This window comes from Mustela erminea, chromosome X (genome assembly GCF_009829155.1).
Source record: "Mustela erminea isolate mMusErm1 chromosome X, mMusErm1.Pri, whole genome shotgun sequence".
NCBI classification, from domain to species: Eukaryota; Metazoa; Chordata; class Mammalia; order Carnivora; family Mustelidae; genus Mustela; species Mustela erminea.
In genome coordinates, this window is record NC_045635.1 from 13,322,107 (window position 1) to 13,341,849 (window position 19,743).

The window sequence follows — 19,743 nt, forward strand, 5'->3', positions numbered from 1 at the left end:
GAGAATTTTCTTTTTTGGATAGTTGAAGTGTGCTTTGTTTGGATCATTTTGAAATCTTGACTCCAGTCTATGCTGACCACTTCCGGGCAGACACCAACGTCCCTAGCCTGTTCTTGAACTTAATTACCCCCTGGTAGCCTCCTCCTCATGGACCTGGAGGAAGACGAAGACTCTTCCTCTCCTGCCAGACTCCTTTGCCCTCTCCTTCAATTAAGCCTGGCAGTGTGCTGCAGGGGCCCTGAGGCCCAAGATGGAGCTCACCAATGATCCCAAGTTCCTCTTCGAGTGACAGCCCAAGCTGCTCATGGTCCCTGTCAGTGCTCAGCAGGGACCACTCCCCCATCCCCCTGAGTGCTATTAATAGGACAGTGCCGGGTGAGGGCCAGTGAGAGGTAGGGCAGACTTGCCACAAGCCTTGCTAACTGGATGCATTTAAATCTCCTCATTGTTCTTTATGCCTCAGTATGTTTAGGGAGGAGTGTGTGGCTTGGCCACCTAGCAGAGCTCATGTTCAGAATTTTGAACATATTAAAAGTCAAGCTGAGTTTGAAAACAACAAGCTCTAAGCTTTTGAGACTTGTGAGATAAAAAACAACTCCGTAAAGACCCTTTCTCAAAATATTTTCTTCTTTCATTTATTGTTTGGAAACAAAACCAAATGTAAAGTTGTAAGAAATGTATGACGACTCCAAAAATGCCCTTTACCTAGACTCATTATTTTGCCCATTTTGCCATATTCTTTTTCTCTGTCTTTGGACATACACATGACTATTATCATCATTGTTCTTGTTGATGTTACCGGACCCTTTATGTATACCTTGTCGACATCATGACCCTTTACCCTCAAATTCCCACCCTGGATCTTTTATGAACAAGGACATTCCCTTGCCAGAATGTTATTAATTTTTTTTTTTTTTTTGGTAGACTAAGAGAAGGAATGGTCTGTCGAAGCCTTTATAACCAAAGTGTGGGCCAGTCCAAAGTGCTGACTGTGGGGGCTCTGTGCAGGCTTCCACTAAAGGCAGGGAGAGAAGAGAGGAGGCACCACCGCAGGGCTGGAGAACTTTATTGTTGCCATAAAACATATTTTTTCCATGTTCTCTTTAGACACATGAAATGAAGGCTGCATTCCCAAGATCTGGCTTGCGGCTTTAAAATAAAAAAATATTTTTACAGTATTCTTTTTGGAGGGATGAAAGCATGTGTTTTATTAACATTTCCCAAACTCTTTTTTTAGGTTTTAGGCTGACAGCATCCAGCCTGTGGACTGCAGCAATCGAAATACGTGCATTTTTAGAAATTATACCTTTCAGTTAACTTAAGGGGAAAACTTTCTTCTGTGAATCCTCTCTGATAGAGAACTCGAAAATCCCCGTGTATGATTAGCCCAGTAGGGTAACACGCAGGTGATCCAGCTTATCTCACCTAAGGTGCCAATGAATTTTGCAAGCAGTTTTCCCGGGCTTTCGCTCATTGGTGGTTTGGGCCTCATTCATGACACTCTTTAGCCACCTGGCCCAACGCAGGCGGCCAAGAGTTGCCTGGGAAGAGGCATCAACAGCACCCCGGCTACTCCGGGAAGCGCGCAAGCCTCATCACCTCCCACCCCAGCTGTCTCACCAGCTCCTAGGGCCCCGGGCTCTCAGAGGGGCAGCCCCGTTTTTCTTGCTAAGAACCCAAAGGACTTGCTCAGAGCTGGAATTCGGCGAGGCAACTTGCTTCAACACGCCAAATCTGCCACACCCCCAATACCCCACCCTCCTGCCTCTGCGCTTGCTACCCACACCCCCAACCCCAATTTGAGGACTCCCCGCCCCCACTACGCTCAGAGTCTCAATCCTAACCCCTTGGACGCGAGTGCCTTTGCGTCGGAGCGCGCCGGGCGCGGCGAGGCCGCCAGTGACTCCCAGCGGCCGCACAGGGCGCTGCGCCCCCCTCGCCCCGGCCTCCCTCCGCCCTGCGTCCGCCCCGCCGCCCCCGCGCCGCCTCCTGCGCTGGGCTGGAGGCGGATTCCTCTCTCCGGGTTTTCAAAGCGCCTTTCCGAAACCTCCTCCCCGCCCAGAGAGGGAGTGAGATCCCGGGCGCAGTCGCTCCCCGGAGCGGCCGAGGGGCGCGCGGGGAGAGGCCTGCGCCGGGGTACTTTCAAACTGAGGCGCGCGCACACACTCACACCGAGACACACATACACACACACCCAGACACACACGCACGTACACACACACACATATACACGCCCATTTATACAGGCGGTGGCGGCGGCAGCGGCCGGGGCGGCGGCGGCGAGGCAGGAATGATGGAGCTGAGCCAGCCGACCCGGGTTGGAAGCAAGTGAGGAGAGCCCAGGCGCACCCCGGGATTTCTGTGCCCCGCTCTTGTCATCCTACCCAGGGAACGGTGCGCCCGGAGGTGGACCAGGTGGACTGATTTGCGAGAGGGGCGGGGAAGAAGAGGAGACCAGGTGAGCGAAGGAGCCCCCGCGTCTCCGGACCGCCCGGTGGAGCCTTTGCCCGACTCCTGCTCCCTCTCCGCCCAGGTGGGCGCGCCCGGTTCCCCGCTCGCAAGGGGCGCTTTGAGGAGACCAGAAAGTCGGCTTCGCGGGATGCCTTTCGCTAAGAGGATCGTGGAGCCGCAGTGGCTGTGCCGGCAGCGGCGCCCGGCGCCCGGCCCGGCGGAGGACGCTAACGGAGGCAGCGCGGAACCGCCGCCGCCCCTGCAGCCGCCCGGCCGACGGGACGAGGCCGTGGCGCCGGGGCCGGAGGATCCTGCCCGTGCGCCCCCCGCGCCTCCCGGGCCGCCGCCGCCGCCGCTGCCCGCGCCGACCGACCAGGCGCAGCCGCCGCACGGAGAGGCGCCGGCGGCGGGCGAGGAGAGCGCGGCGGGGGTCGCCGAGGCGGCGGCCGCGGCCGGAGAGGCGTCCTCGGCGGCGGCCGCGGCCGTGCTGCTCATGCTGGACTTGTGCGCGGTCAGCAACGCCGCGCTGGCCCGCGTCCTCCGGCAGCTCTCGGACGTGGCCCGGCACGCGTGCAGCCTCTTCCAGGAGCTCGAGAGCGACATCCAGCTGACCCACCGCCGCGTCTGGGCGCTGCAGGGCAAGCTCGGCGGCGTGCAGCGCGTCCTCGGCACGCTGGACCCCAAGCAGGAGGCAGTGCGTGAGTACCCGCGCCGCCCGCCCGCCCGGCGCTCCGGCGCCGCGCCCTCGCGCCCTCCCCGGTCGCCGCAATCCCACCCCGCGGCGCCGCGCCCGCTGCAGCCTGCGCCTCACTCTCGCCCCCCCCCGCACCCCCACGCCGCCCTCCCCTCCCCTGGGACCCACCCCAGTCCTCCCGGAGCTGGGAGTTCCCGCTGGGCTGGCGGCGGGGATGCGGCCGCGGCGGGGGGGCGGGGAGGGGTAGAAAGTTAAAGGGGCGGCCTGGGAACTCGTAGGCAGCCGGGGGCTGAGAAGGAGAGTGTTGGGGATACGGGAGACAGAGGAGTCTGTCATTCATTCCCGGGACTCGCCTTCCCCGGGGGTGGGGGTGGGGGATTGGTGCAACTCCCGTGGTTTCCAGCAGCCCAGCCCCGAGCCCCGTAGTGCCCTCCATGCGTGCTGGGGGCGGGGGGGCTCGAGGAGTAGAGCGCGTCCTTTTAGGGCTATTGGAACGTCGTAGCGGTTTGGTCACTCTCGCTGTTACCTCAGGGTCTGCGCCGAGCCCCGAACTTGCGCCTTGCGCTTGCGTAGCGCGGCGCCGCTCGCGGAGCGAGTGAACTCGGAAGCCTCTGCTCTAACCTTGTGGCCCGGCGGCGCCGCGGGGATGGGCGTGGAGGCAGGAGTGTCCCAGGCCCCGGGCATCTTTCCTGCGCCCGCCAGCACCGGAGCCCTACTAAATGGCTCTCCGAGCCGTCCGCCTTCTGAGGATCGGGGAGGCGTGTCCCCGTCCCCCCTCCCCCGCCGCGTGCTGTCGCCCCAATCTCCCCGCGTGTGGAAGACCCTTGGGCATCTTTGCTGCCCTTTAACTTCACTCTGGCGACACCCTAGGGCTCCCAGTCAATGTCGTTCTGTGTCATCTGCCCTCCCAGGGGCGCTCAGCAGGGTCCCTTGGCGCACGCTCGGTCGAATCAGGCGGCGGCCGCATCCTTTAGGAAGGAACCGACGGTGGGCGGGGGCGCTAGGCCGGCGCGCCGGTCCTTTGGCGCCTAGTCCGGCTGCGACGCTCGCCGCGAAGGTGATGTCAGCGGCTCTGACTTACATAAGAAGCTTCCTCGGTTGCTGCGGCAGCTGCGCCGGAGCGCGGTGGCCGCGGAGCGCGCGAGGCGGGGGCGCTGTCGCGGCATCCTTCCTCGGGGATTTCCGGGCACCTCTGCCCTGCATCCCAGCCGCAGCCTCCTCCCCGACGCCCCCACTCGCGCACCTCCTCCCCCCCAACAAAGACCCCTTTGCACCGCGCCCCGGGAATCCGCTGCTTTTCTGCAATAACGATAATAATAAGCGTAATGAGTAAATGATGTGCGCGATCGGTTTTCGCAGCTATAAAAGACCCAGAGTTGGGTTAATGACTGGTTGTTTAAAAGGGCAATTCCGGGATGAGTTCTGGAAAGAATTAGGACTGCCGTAGGCCAAGTCGTATTTTACTTTTGGGACTTGAAATGAGCGCTTTAATCCTGCCTCCTTTAAAAAAAAAAAAAAGAAAAAAGAAACCCAAACGACAGGGCAGGGACAAGCCCTTCACTTTCTACAGCGCTGATATCTGGGGAGTGCGTTTGGGGTGAGTGGTAATTTCACTTCAGAAGAACTGGAGGGAAGTTTTGCAGACTTTTGAGTGGTGCATGCATTTCTGTGCGTGTGTGCAGGGGGCACATCACTCCTTAAATTAGATCTCACGCAAGTGAACCCCCGTGCTGGAAGGGAATGTGCTCCTTTCTCCCCTCTTGCTTTAGAGAGAGCAACGGGCCCTCACGTATCTGGCATTTAACACAGTCCTTTAAGGCCCTTTTACAGACTAATGATTGAGGGAGAAAAGCAAGGATTTTTGATGGCTATATACTCTTTATACGCATTTATACATGAATAGATAAATAAAGATGGGGCTAATTAATACCCAGGGATGAACTTAAAATCTCTTATTTTTGAATTTTTCTAAACTATTATTTCCACACTTTGTGTCCAGACCTTTCTCTTCTCTTGTCTATATAAATTTTGGATGGCACCCAAAATACCCCAAAACTAGAAGTCATCCATAATTATTTTTTCCAATGATACCTTATACCCAATCCGATTAATAAATCCTGTCAATTCAGAGTCCTACCACTTTTCACAGTCCTATAGATAACTCCCTAGTCCTGATGACCATCACCAGTCACACCGTCTAACTGGTCTACAAGCCTCCAGCCTTGCCTCCGGAGTGATTTCACTGAAGTGTATGTCCGATCATGTCACCCCTGCAAAAGCCACCCTAGCCTGGCTCTAGGCAGGGGACGGCAGCTGTGCGTGTATGAAGCGGCATGCAGACTACGAAGGGACGAGATGGCCGGTGTGGGAAGGCTATCCAGGGAGTATAGAGGCACCCAGACACCTTCAAATGAGGAGAAAAAGGAGTGTGAGTCACTTCTAGGTTTTCTCTCCCTTTGAAACTCCCTTAGGCTTTGGCCAGTGCTAAAGGGAGATGTATAATGTAGTAGATGCCACTGGTAGTCCACCCATAGCCCCTCTGAATTGACAGGATTTATTAATCGGATTGGGTATAAGGTATCATTGGAAAAAAATAATTATGGATGGCTTCTAGTTTTGGGTTTTTTTTTTTGTCTTAAGATGGTACTATTTCCAGAAATGGGTAAGGCTGGTGAAGAGTGGATATTTTATTGGGTGTGTGCGCGCACATGCACGTGACATCAGTAGTTTTGTATTTTTGCCATATCAACTAGAGATGCCTTATGTGTCTTAGTTAGATGTGTGAGTTCTGAGCTCAAGAGAGAGACCCAGACTGGAGACATGAGTGTGAGACATAGGGGTAGGGATGGCTGAGGGCTGCTGAGCTGGTGGGGGGGGGTGCTCTCACACGATTACATTGATTTTTCTCAGTGCGTGCATAGGGAGGTCCCCAGCTGAGATGGTGTTGGTAATGTGAGGAGAGCAGGCTGGGTGTTAATGTTGTCTCAGGGAGGGAACCTGGATGCAGTAAGGAAGTGCAGCGGGATTACCTGGCTGTGTTGAGAGCCCTCTGAGATTTATGGTCATAAACTTGAAGTACGCCCAGCTTTTCAGTCACTAAAACCTGAGACTTTGGAATTACTTCACGAGCCTCGACCCCAAGCCATTCATCCTTAGACATTTTAATGTCGTTGGCTTTTTGGTTGCCGTTGCTTGTATTTGTCACTGAGTTTTAAAGGAGGTTTTGTAATGAACTTTAACATTCCTACAGAAAAGTGCAGAGACCATAAATGTACAACTCTTGTAACCATTATCCAGCCTGAGAAAGAAAGCACTACTTTTTCCTAAAACCTCTTCCACAGGCCTTTTACTGGTCCTGCCGCTGCCACCACCCCCCCCCCCCAAAGGAAACCACTATTCTGACTTCCACCCCCCTCAATGAGATTGTCTTGGTTTTGAACTTTATGTAAGTGGAGTCACATCCTATCTACTTGTTGGGTTAACTGCTAGATACAAGATTACATAACATTCTTCCAATTTGTTGCACGGACGGCAGATTGCTCATTCTCATTGCTGAAAAGAATTGTGCATCGTGTACGTACTCCACAATTCATTGATCTGTTCTCCTGATGGTGGACATTTGGGTTGTTTCCAGTTTAGGACTGTTGCATTTTTTCACATGTGTTTTGATGAGCTAATGTTGCCACAGCTGTTTGGTATATATTTAAGTGTAGAATTGCTGGTGCACAGGGGATGGGTATTGGCTTTAGTAGTTACCACCTGCCAGTTTTCTAAACTGGTGGTACCAGTTTATACTCTGCAAAGTATAGGGAAGTTCCAGTTGCTCCACATCCTCACCAACACTGATACTGTCTTTTTAATGAAAGCTACCCTGGTGGGTAGGTAATAAAGTTCTCGTTGTAGTTTTAATTTGCATTTTTCTGATAGCTTGTGAGATTGAACACTTTTTCAGATATATTTTTGGCTCTTTGGATATGTTGTTTTGTTAACTGCCTGTTCATGGCCTTTGCTCATTTTTTGGTAAGTTTTTTTTGTACCTTTTAAAATTGAAGGTGTTCTTTATATACTGTGGATAAGCTTCATGTATGAGCTCTAGATACTGCAAATACCTTCCCTAACTCCATGGCTTGCCTTTTTACTCTCTTAGTGTTATCTTTTTTTTTTAAGATTTTATTTATTCATTTGACAGAGATCACAAGTAGGCAGAGAGGCAGGCAGAGAGAGAGCAGGAAGCAGGTTCCCCACTGAGCAGAGAGCCCGATGTGGGGGATATGGGGCTCGATCCCAGGATCCCAAGATCGTGACCTGAGCTGACAGCAGAGGCTCTATCCCACTGAGCCACCCAGGCACCCCTCTTAGTGTTATCTTTTGGTGAGCAAACATTCTTATTTTTACATAGTTAGGTTTATCAATCTTTTTCTCTATGGTTAGCGTTTTTGTGTTCTGTTTTGTTTGCTCGTAAATGAATTCCTCACTGACCCCAAGTTCATAAGGATATTCTTCCATGTTCTAGACATTTTTTTTTTGTTTTGCCTTTGTCGTTTACATCCACAAGTCATATGGCATTGATATTTGCAAGAGATGTGAGGTAGGAGGTCAAGATTAGTTTTCTCCTTATTGATGTGCAATTAGTCCATTGCCGCTTACCGAAAGGACCTTTTCTCCATTGCACTGCAGTGAAACATTTATCCTATATTGAGTGGATTGATTTTATTTTTGAGCTGATATTTATTGAGTTCTATATGTCAGGCTTTATGCTAAGGCATTTATATGAATTACCTTATTTAATTTTCACAATAACTCTGTGAGAGAGGTACTGTTATTTTCCCACTTTACTAAGGATTAGCAACTTGCCCTAGGCAGCAACAGCTAGAAAGTACTGGAGCCTAGAATTAGGACCCAGGTCTGAGTTCACAAGCTGTGTTTCAAGTACTAGACTTTTCTCCCATGTACCACCACACAAATCCAGGGGAATTACTATATTAAAGTCAAGGCCCTTCTCAATATGCTTCTGTCTCTGTGCCAAGCTCCATCTCCTGCTCTTCTCCCCGTGTCCCTCTCCGCCGTCTGCATCTATTACCCTAATCCAGCCATACTGAACTACTGGGTGTTCCCCAGCTTGCCAGGTTTTCTCATTCTTCATGCCTTTGTGTATACTACTCTTTCCTTCTGGAACATTTCACTGATTAATTCCTACTCATTCTTTGATACTCACCAGCATATTATCTTCTCCATGAAGTGGAACCTGATTGCTTGCTTACCACCCCTCCACCTACAAGTTTTCTAGAACTGTGTGCTAACTTTTATCATAGCTTTTCTCATTCTGAACAGCAGACAGTGTTGGTGCTCTGTCTGTATTCCTTCGGCCACCCCCGACCCCCCGCCATGCTGAAGGCTACTGAGTATAAACTCCTAACTCTGCCTAGGGCTTTTTCCCCTTGGCCAGTGGACCATGGTTGGTCTTGAACAGGGGGAAAGCCAGAAGTGACAGTGAGTTAAATGTCCCTGCAGCAGTAGCTGACCGATGATGGATGGAGCACTCGTGGACGAATGCTCCAGTTCCATTGCATGTTGCACACCATCTCTCAGGGCTCCCCAGTAGAACTGAGCTCTAGTGGCCCCGAAGTGCTGACTTATGTGATAATGAACTATATATGTTCTCTGTCTTCCATTCTCCATCTCACTTTCTCATATCTCTGTGGGTGGTTCTTGGGGTTGCCTTCCACAGAAACTTAGACTTGCACTCATTGGATCTGGGGGCACCCAGACCAAAACAATCTGTTTAATTTTTGAACTATGAAGGCAAAGACCTAGGGCCAGGAGTATAGTAGAGGTGATATTTCTCACTCTTTTTCCTTGAACTATGTATCCCTGGATTATTAATATTCGCCACATGCCCAGCCCCTCCCAGATGCTCTCCAGTGGGTCTGGAGATAACTTCTTACCCTTTAGAGGATATCCGCAGTGCTTCAGGGGTGAGAAGAGACATGGAAGGAACTCAAGTCTACTATGATGAAGATGCATCCGCTTAGTTCTTCAGTGTTCCATTGGGCGCCCTTTGAGAGTACTGTTCACGGTCCTGTGAATGGAGTCAGTGACGGCCCCAGGAGATCCCAGCTCCCTATTTGGGAAGCATAATTTCAGCCAGAGCAGTCACAGAAACTGGTAAACCCAGAAAGATACTAGGAAATAACACATTGGGTAATTCCATCATTTTGGGCTCATTCTGCTTTTGGGGGATGATCCTTTCCCTCTTCCATTCTTTTCATTCTACCACTTGCAAAACCATTTGTAGTCTGGTTAATGCGTTTTTTTTGGATGTTTGAGTAACTGTGGTTAGATTTCTTTTCCTCCTGTCTCTGCTCAGTGAGCTTCTCTGATGCATTAGGAGATCCTAACAGCTCCATTGAAAGCTGCTTTTAAATCCATCACAGAACAACTGAGAAGAAAGCAATCTTTCAAAGGTTAATAATTCATGGTTGTAATTTCCTCATAACTCGTAACAGCAACACATTACCTTCTAGACTTTTCTTGTACTGGATTGGGCTTTTAAATCAAAACTACTGAACTACTTTACCTAGGAAATCCTTGAGATTCTTTGGGGCTGATAATGCTAAGACGGTAACAAAAAAGATTTCTTTCTTCCTGTTTGTGGAGGCCTTTCCCACATAATGCCATCAGGAAAGTGTAAATTCCACATAAGCTTTCAGAAATGTCTGGAGTCTCAGATCTTCTGGTCTACCTTTAATGAGCATTACCTTTAAATTGCAATGACATATGAAATCTCTCCTATTGTCCAAGAGTCTTAAGGAGTCATTGACTTCATATAATACTTTGAAATTTTAGAGACAAAGATGATTTTAAATGTAGTTGGAATTTTATTTTGACAGCTCAGTTTTATTTTTTTCTTTTGTGACTTTTTACTATTAAAACTCGTGTAACATGAGATTTTTGTAGGACACTCTATTAAAAAATCATGGGAAGAGTATGCCTGGACAGAACCATCAATCACCAAGATTCCTGAAATTTCTTTTTGTATCAAGAATCCCTCAAAAATCTTATCCTAATAATAAGTGAAATAAAAAAATAATGAGATAAGAGTGGTTTTCCAATATAAGGCTCTCATTCTAAGGTCTGAATTTGTGGAAAAAAGGTTTTGGAGAGCCCTTCTACCAGACCACAAGGCCACAAAGGGCAGAGAGCCCGTCTGGCTCAACTTTGTTGAATGAGTGAGACAGGCGTGGTCAATTTTTGTTTCTGACATTAATGTCCATCACTCAATTCACTGATGAAAATGAGAAGGTTTGTGGGTCTGGAAACAGGAATCTGAGGACCTGGACATCCATACGCTGAGAGATTACTTAATTATAAGTACCTAAGTCCTTGAATGTGAAACTAACCACGAATAAAATGAATTTCCCAAGAGTAGGAGAATCTTGGATCCCAGAGTGGGGAAAGACCTAAGTATCTATCAAATCCAACCTCCTGCCCAGAGCTGCAGAGCACAAATGGACTCATTCCTTGTTCATATGGATGCCCTCTTAGGAGGAAGGTGGCCCAGGCCCCTGCTATTTTATCCGTTGCACGACATTGTCGCTGCATTGTTGTATTGCTTTTATGGCCCGCGACTTTGCTTTACAGCAGCAGTTCTTTTACACGAGGTTTCCCCTATTCTATTGTGCACTTGGGATTTTGAACTTAAATTTCACAAGACTCCCCCATTGTCTCTGTTGAATTGGATCTTGCTTGCTTTGCTCTTTCATTTCCAATCAGTGGTGATGGTTTAAAGTCTTGATTCACTGTGTCAGCTGTTGCCCACAGCATTTTGCTCTCTGCAGACATCATAAACATGATTCTAGCCCATCATCCACATCTCTGATAAAATGATTGTTCAGAGGGACTCAAGGCCAGGGTCCATTGGCAGGCAGTACTGGCATTGTCCCTCCAAGCTGATTTCTGTTCAACAGCATTCCTCGGGTACCATTGTTGCAGCAGCCACAAATGTACCCCCCACCTTCCCATTAAAACCACATTTCTCCACCTTGCCCACAAGATCTATCATCATGAGCAATTGTCAAATGGTTTGCTGAAATCAAGATACCATATGTCTCTAGCATCCCTTTGATCTCGCAGTCTAATAACCCTACTCAAAAGGGAAATGAGGTTAGTCTGGCGCAAACTGGACTCGCCTGCAGCCATCAGAGGGGCCATTTAAGTTTTCTTGTATAGAGTGGATGAAGAGTTTATTTGGGGGAATCTGCTTTGGTGTTTTGGTCATAGAGCGACTGCAGCCTTGGACTGCAAGGGGACTCTCTGGGTCCTAGCGTCCATTGCTCGGACTCCAAAGTGCCTGGTTTTGTAAAAGGCAGAGAGTCAGAGAGCTTATCTCTTTCTTTTATGATAGCTCGTGTCCTTATCATCTGTTCCTTAAGGAAAGGTTTGGGATTCATGACCTTTAGCATTTGCTTAGGCTCAATTTGAGTGAGGTTGGCAAGTGTCCGGTTTATCTAATTGTGGAGAAGCAAGCGAGAATGTGGCTAGGAGCCTGGGCTCTGAAGTCAGACCACCAGGCTTCAAATCCCAGCTCCACCCCCTTACGGCTGTATGACTTTGGGCAGTTTTCTGAGTATTTCTTTTTGACTGTCTGTTATGGGATGGAGATAAACGTGGTACCTATCGCATCCAGTTGTTGACGGGATGGAAGGAGCCAGGGTGCATGGGCGCTGGGAGCGGTGCCTGGCACCTGGTGAGCCCCTGCTAATTATTGGCTCTTATTTTATCACTGCTATAATTGGATCATGCAGAGTGGGAGGCATGTGTTAATTTTGTCCAACTAGGTGAAACCTGTGCCTAAATCTGTAACCTGGCTGGTCTGGGGGCAAGGAGACCTCTGGGCAAGCAGCCCTGTGTCCCCGTGCACCGTGCACCGTCAGAGGACTCCCAGGATCTCCGAGCTCTTCATGCGCTTTTTGTTATGCAGAAAAGTGTAGAAATAAAAACCATTTGACCAGCGATCTTATCATTTAGGTTCATGCATTTCTTCTCTGCCAGGCACTGCTGTAGGCACTTGAGCTGCATCAGTGAGCAAAAAGTTACCAACAGCTTTCAGAGGAGGGAGACAAAACCTAAAGAACAAACCTAAAGAAACAAACATACCTTTCAGCAGATTTACAAAGCATCTTAGGAGGTGTGTTCTGGGCAAACAGAAACTAGAGCAGGGTGAGGGCCAGCCAGGGGACTGGCCCCGGGGTTGCTGTTGGCCATGGTGTGGTCGGGCGGGCCTCAGTAAGGACGCAGTGTTTGAGTGCAGATTGGCAAGAGGTGACGGAGTTAATGACATGGGCAGTTGGAGGAAGAGGGCTCTAGTGGAGGGAAAAGGCGCTTGGCCTGGTGGAGGGTGGCGGGCGGGCCGGTGTGGTCCGTGTAGAGTGAGTAAGGAGAAGAGGAGGAGGCCAGGAGGCTGGGGAGGCGGCTCAGGGAGGGTCTAGCTGGCCGTGGTGAGGATCTTGCTTTCCACTCAGAGTGAAGTGGGGACTCACTGGAATGTTTTCAACCTAGGAGTAGCATGATGGACTTAGAGTTGAAAAGGATCACGTTGGCTCTTGTGATATGAAGAGGCTGTGTGGGATGGGAGGCGCGCGGGGAGGCAGGAGTAGAAGCGGGCGGAGCAAGTGGGATGCTGTTGGCAGTGTTTCTGATGAGAGGTGGTGGTGGTGGTTTGGCAGAAGGAATGAGACGTGGTTGGATCAGCTTTAGAGCTGTTGACATTTTTTTGTTTCGTGTTTTAGGGCTCGGCGATGCAACCCATACAGAGGGGCATAAAACTGAAAAGGAATGAAAAGCTCTCCTCCCCTCTTACCCTGCCAGACTGGCTTCAAAGGAAACCATGTTAGAACGTGTTGTGCTCCTTCTAGGAGGAGCACAAGCAAATTCTCACATACATTTAATGCCTTTTGTAAAGCCACTTCTGAATGTCCAGGAAGTCGGCACTTCTAGAGTTTTGTTGATAAATCTTATTTTGCTACCTAGGAAAAATTTAAAAGATGTTCTGATACTCTTAAAAAAAAATCAAGGTTGAATTTCCATATGATGAAATGTACAGCTCTCAAGTGTGTGGTTCGGTGAGCTTCACCTGTGTAACCCACACCCCTATTAAGATACAGACCGTTTCCTCGCTCCAAATAGAGAATACCGGTTGGAGTTAGGAGAGCACTGTTTGAGCTCTGGTGCCCTGACACTAGCCCCTACAGGGCCTGTTCTATGACTGTGGGCACAGAAGAGAAGTATTTCCACGGGGCCTTTGGGGTTCTTCAGTAGGAGCAGACTGAGAACTAATGACTCCATGTATCAGATTTTTTCTTTTTTTAAAGATTTATTTATTTATTTAGAGAGCACCTGCACACACGAGAGAGCATGAGTGGGGCAGGGAGGGCAGAGGGAGAGACAGAGAATCTTCAAGCAGCCTGTCCGCTGAGTGCAGAGCCCGATGTGAGGCTCGATCCCATGACCCCAGGGTCATGACCTGAGCCGAACCAAGAGTTGGACGCTTAACTGGCTGAGCCACCCAGGCGCCCCCAGGTTTTCAAGACAAATTGCGATGGTGGAGTTCTCTCGGTCTCATGGCACTGGCTGTTTATGACATCGTGGTGCTGAGCTTTAGGGAGGAACTGGGACACGGATCAGAATCTGGCCTCAGAGGCCCCAGGATTAACGTAGAAGTTGGAGTTTTTCTAAGATAAAGCTAAAATAACATTTTAGAGGATGTGAACAAAAAGAATGTGTTCATCTCTGACAAATTTTGAAGTAGCAGGGAATACTGATTGTACGTGTGTTTCCAGCTAATGCTGATGCGTGAAGCCTAGACGGAGGATAAAGAAAGTTCTTTAAGATCTGATTTCGGATTATTCCAAGTGCATTTAGGTTTGTGAAATAGGAAGCCCTATTCTGGAGTTCAGCTACTCTTGGTTTTTAATGCCAGACATCTGAGGGACGGAGGAGCTAGCAGCTCTGAGGAGGGATGACAGCCAGTGAGACATAATGTTCATTAGAATTTAATATCAATATTTATGTTTCTCTCCAGCGTGCATCTGGACTCTGTTCCTCAAGCCTGTATTTATATTTTAATAATGTAAGTAAAGCTGTATTTTCCTTTTTAATTTCGCATCAGAGTTCTGCCTCAGCCGACCCCTCCTCACCCCTACAGTGCTTCAACTGCAAGATGGCGCATGTCTGTTGAGAGTTCGAGTCTAGAGAAGAACTTTGGGGCAGGGGGGGAAGTGCGGTATGAATAAATACCGCAGAAATTCTTTCCCATGAGAAGTCCTGGGGCTCTCTGCTTCCCAAACCGGAGCAATGGATGGATGCTTCAGAGTTTGGGGGAAGGTGGGCAGACCGAGAAGAGACCCTGAGAGGTTTCCTTGGAGTTTCACTTGGCTTAAATGCCTCCTGTGTGAGACAAGAGACGTTGGAACTCTGCTCAGGTATCAGATGTCACGAGTGCTCATCTGGCAAAGTTTTAGCCTTTGCTAATTAAAACTAATCAAATTGCGTGAAGAAAAATACATCGCATAAGGTTGCCACTTGTGTAGCTTTAGATGAACTCTTTGCCCTACACCCTGAGACCAGTGAACCTCAGGCTGGGGCTAGGGTGGGAAGAGATGCTGAGAAATAGGATTCGCTTACAAAGTCACTTGAGTAAAGACAGCGAGCAGCTCTTCAATGTATTCGTTTGTCAGTGTAAATTTGAAGCCCTTTCAGGTTTTCTTGATTTGTCAGCAGAGACTTTTTAATGGCTATTGAGTGAGAAGGAAAGGTAAGAAACAAAACAAAACATAAAAAAAAAAACCCACAGTCTCTCCTTGACTTCTTACCTTGTACTTCGTTTTCTTTCCAAGTTGCTCTGTATGCTTTTCTGTGGCCTTCAGCTTGGTTGGATCAAGCCCTCCACTTAGGAAGCTTAGGTTCAAGGTTTGCTCCCTGAAGGACTGGAATTTTGTCACGATCCCTGGCCCTGTTCTCATCCTGGTCACTTCTCCGGTAGAAGTGGATGTTGCCTTTTGATTCTCCGAGTTCGACTGCTTGCCAGCTGTGCGAGCTTAGACACATTCTTTCTGTGCCTTAGTTTCCTTATCTGTGAAATATGGGACATATTTCATGAAATATGGGAATATTGGGAATAAAATCTGTGAAGTAAGGAAAATCTGTGAAATGAGACACTCTTAGTTCTCACCGCGTAGAGTCATTGTAAAGGTGCAGTGAGTCCGTCCATGGAGACGCGTCACGCGTACACAGAATAAAGTGTGTGTGTGCCGTGGGTGCTATTATTTTTGTTACTGTTTTATCATGATGGTTAGGAGCTTGGGAAAAGGAAATAGGTATAAAAATGGATAAAACCCAGTCCCCACGGCTCCTCAACCAGTGTAAATATTCTGGGCAGCTGGATGTGTGGTAAAAGTGAGGACAGAAGAATGCCACCCTGTTTTCTGGCTTGGCTGGCCTAACTCATGTTGGAACACTGCAGGAACAATTTAGCATCTGGCAGCCATTAGGCCCTCATTCTTCAGGGGCGGGGAAAGGCCTGGCTTAGGATGTGTGCCATTGTGGAAGTGGTGCCGAGTGTAGACACCCATGCCCTTACTTTCTGGAACTGTCTGTATCTTCTCCCGTAATGACATGTCCATAGATTTGTCCTCCGCTTATTATAGTCAGACAATGGAACGGCTAGCAGAAGAGAGTAGATGATAGATCTGGGCCGACCATGGCAGAGAATGGCCAAGCTGTTCACCAACTCTTCCCTTTTCTTCCTGGACACATCGCTGGACTACATTTCCCAGCCTCTCTTGCAGTTAGGTTGAACCCCATGACTGAGTTTCTGTCCAATGGCTGTGGGAGGGATAACTGCCTTGCCCTAGGATGGAAATATAAAAGCTCCTACATAAGCGTCTGCGGCTTCTTTCTTCTTCACTCTGCTGGCTGCATGCAGAGGGTTTAGCAGAAGACTCCGAGCCCCTTAGGGATGATGGTAGGGCCACCAGATGGGAGGAGCCCAGATCCCTGGATCACCACATGAAAGGCTGTCTGCCAACACCTGGCTGGATTGCACATGAGGGAGAAGTACACTTTCATCGTTCTGTTTAGGAGCTGTTAGGACAGTTAGCGTCAGCAGACCCTAACACAGACCCTAAAAAGGACTGATTTTCCTGAAAATGCACTGATGATGAAAGTACTCCCAAGTATAAAGAACATATAAAGGACACTCCCAAGTGTTCTTTAACTGAGTAAAAGAGGCACTGAACTGTAGGATCTTTCCTGAGAGACAGAGAGTTGCTCTGGGTGACCAGAGCAGTGTGGCACCCTTCTTCAAGTAAGGAAATGGAAATAAAAACTTGTTGACAGAGTTCCAATTTCTGGAGAAATGTTGCTACCTGGAACCGAAAGAATTCTCCCCCTCCACTCCCGTGTATAAATGATATCCATATATTTGCAAAACTTCAAAGATCTCATTAGAACACAAATACGGAAATGCGCACAAATCCTAAGTGTACAACTCAGTGAATTCTTACAAATTGAGCATACCTCTGTAGTCAGCACTCGGAATAAGAAAAAGCATTTGCAGCTTTCTAGCAATGCTCCTGTACAGTCATACCTTCCCAAGGGTAACCGTTATCCTGACTTCGAACGGCATAGATTGTTTTGGCTTATGTTGGAATCATACACCATGTGCTTTTTTTTATATCTGGATTTTTTTTGCTCAAAATTATATTTATGTGACCCATTCATATTGCATATAGCTATGGTTTGTTTTCATTGCTGTATAGTATTCCTTTCTATAAATATAGCATGCTTTGTCTATTCTTTTTTTTTTTTAAGATTTTATTTATTTATTTGAGAGAGAATGAGAATGAGTGAGTGGACAAAGGTCAGCGGGAGAAGCAGACTCCCCGCCAAGCAGGGAGCCGGATGTGGGACTCGATCTCGGGACTCCAGGATCATGATCTGAGTTGAAGGCAGTCGCTTAACCAACTGAGCCACCCAGGCGCCCTGCTTTGTCTATTCTACTTATCAGTGGGCATGTGAATAGTTTTCAGTTTTAGCTCTTTTGAGTAATGTTGCTACGAACATCCCAGTTCCTGTCTTTTGCTCAACATACCTACACATTTCTGTTTGGTAAAGACTCCCTGCCTTATAATTTTACAAAACTTTCTCCCTCAACAAGAAACTTGGAGGCCATGACCGTGACTGTTCTTACCACTTGTCCTTTGGCTTCTAGACTAAGCCAAAGTCTTGCTCTATTTTTCTCTAAAGATTATCACTGATGCTCAGTGGCAAAGTTTTGATGCCTAAAATGGATGAAATGTGATCTACTTAAAAGGACCCTTCTTCCCCCTCTTTTTAAATTAAAGCGTAGTTATGGGGACTTTTGATTCTCAAACAAGGGCTCTTAACGAAGCCATGTTTCACATCACTTGTGAAGTCCGTGTCTTTGGAGTATGACATTGGAATCTTGGTTGGCGCTGCTTCGGTTCTTCCTCTGTGAGGAGAATCCTGTCAGATGTTCAGACTGCTTCCTTTCCTTGGATGGGGAAGGGAGAGGACCAGCGAGTTCTCTAATCGCTTGGCTGGATTAACCTTAGAGCTATTGGAGAGTTGCCTTCTCTGATTGCCCACCATCGAGGTTTTATGCAAAATTGAAGCAAAAAACAGAACGTTTCCTCAGAAGGGCAAGAGACAAAGAAGAGAGGAGGCTTTTCTGCCCCCCTCCCCCAAGAGGATTTCTTCTGGATCTCTGCTTTCAGGGACTTGGATATCTGATCCACACAGTAGCAACCCTGGCTCGATGGGGCTTTGTAGATTCTGGGGGTTGAAAAGGCCTCATGCAAATTCTAAAACTGCCCTGGGGACTTTCTTTCAAACCCCTGACCTAGGCTCAGTTTCCCAGACTCCTTTGCGGAGGTTTGAGATCCTGGACTCAGTGAGGGGTGCACACCTCCCCCGCCCCATACCCCAACCCCAGGGGCTTTCTCACTGTTTGTTCTGAAATGACCATGACTGGAGAATTGAGGGGTGAATGTCTCAGTCTAGGCCCTCCACTCCAAGCATCCTAGGACTATCTGCGACCTCTTTAGAGTAGGCCAGGCAGCCCCACGGCTGCCTTGTGTTTTGATGGAATATTGGGTTCACTTTGGATATGAAGGTGGGTGAAGCCTTTGCAGTGGAGCCTGAAAAATGACCCAGGGGACCCTGCCGCAGTGTGACACACAGCTGGGCCCTTGAGAGTGGGGTTTTCTAATAAATTTGAACAATGGCTTTGAATTTTACTATACTTGGCTTCATTCCTTTTCCTAACTAAAGGATAGGTGAGCTGATCTTTTTTTTTCATGAGGAGACCGCTTTGGAGCATTAACCAGATTTTCTTCAAACACAGAGGTGACTTGACTTTTTTGGCTTTTATAAAAACCAGAGGCCTAGTGAGACAGCTCTGTCAAGGCAGGCATCGCAGGTTGGTTGGGGGGCAGAAGATAGCTTTTCTTGACTCACCAGGTGTGAAATGCAAAAGGGCTTTATCAGAAATGAGGCTTTTAAGAATCCAGACGTACTGAGGACGTGCGTATCTCTCGCTCATGGCAAGCGGCCTTTCTTTTCTGTGGGGGCGCTGCTGAGAGCACGGCCTATAGTGTTTTCTTCTTCACTCCGACTTTTTGCTGTAGCCAGCCCTGCCCCCAGTGTTTGAAAGGTGGCTGAATTTTTGTTGTATCAAGGGTATTCTTTTGAGCAGGTTCAGGTGGACCTCAAGCAAATTCAAGCACATGCGTACACACCCCCCCCACCCAACGTCACCTAACATTTGTGGTGTGACTGCTGTGCGCTAGTCTCGTCCCCTGTTATTTCACAAGCCCCTCAAAAGTCTGCGCTGGAACTCTAGTCTTTTGGTAGATGAGGCAACGGAGGCTCAGCTCAGTGGCTTTGAGACCACACCGCTGAAAATGTGAATCTGGGATTCGGTGTGGCTTTTGTCCACAGTTCGACGCTCCATCTACTTTACTTAGATGCTCTTGGTACATGCCCCCCCTCCGACCACCCCAGCACCGCCCGCTAGCCTTCTGCCTCCCAGTTTATGATGGGGAAATGGAGGTAGGAAAAAAAAAAAGACCCAAGGACAGTGTCTGGATGCATCCTTGGATTCTCGGAAGGGCTGGCTTGGGACCGCTGGACGAGAAAGCCCATGACCCAAGAAGTACCCGGTGCGTGTCTGGCAGAGGTAGGTGGCTGTGTTAGGTGGTCGCCTATAGACCTGGGCAAGGCCGTGGCTGCCTGTGTGGCTGTCACTAATGAGTTGTTCAGTTGTAACCTAACAGTTTGGGGGAACGCACTGATTGGGTAAAATACGCTGTTTGCTGTAGCAGGAGTTAGATTATACATCAAGGCTTTTACTGTCTAAACCCAGAAGACTCATCTCACCCATCCAGAGACTTCTTTTGTAGCTCAGGGGTCGTCCTTCTGTCTTCTATAACGTTGCTCGAAGGCTGATGGAGATCAACCCTGGATGACCTCAATTCAGATAACGAATCACCCTGAATTAAAATAAATTGCCTCCCCCC

General features: G+C 48.7%; 1 protein-coding gene across 2 annotated transcripts in view; it reads left to right on the forward strand.

Annotated features, from left to right (window-relative positions):
- Positions 1-2,030: 2,030 nt before the first annotated feature.
- Positions 2,031-19,743, forward strand: part of NHS (NHS actin remodeling regulator) — a 335,151-nt gene continuing 317,438 nt past the window's right edge. For both annotated transcript variants that reach the window (XM_032331757.1, XM_032331758.1), the window contains exon 1: positions 2,031-3,149. In XM_032331757.1, the coding sequence (XP_032187648.1) occupies positions 2,600-3,149 (550 nt within the window). In that variant the 5' untranslated portion in view covers positions 2,031-2,599. The remainder of the gene's footprint in view (positions 3,150-19,743) is intronic.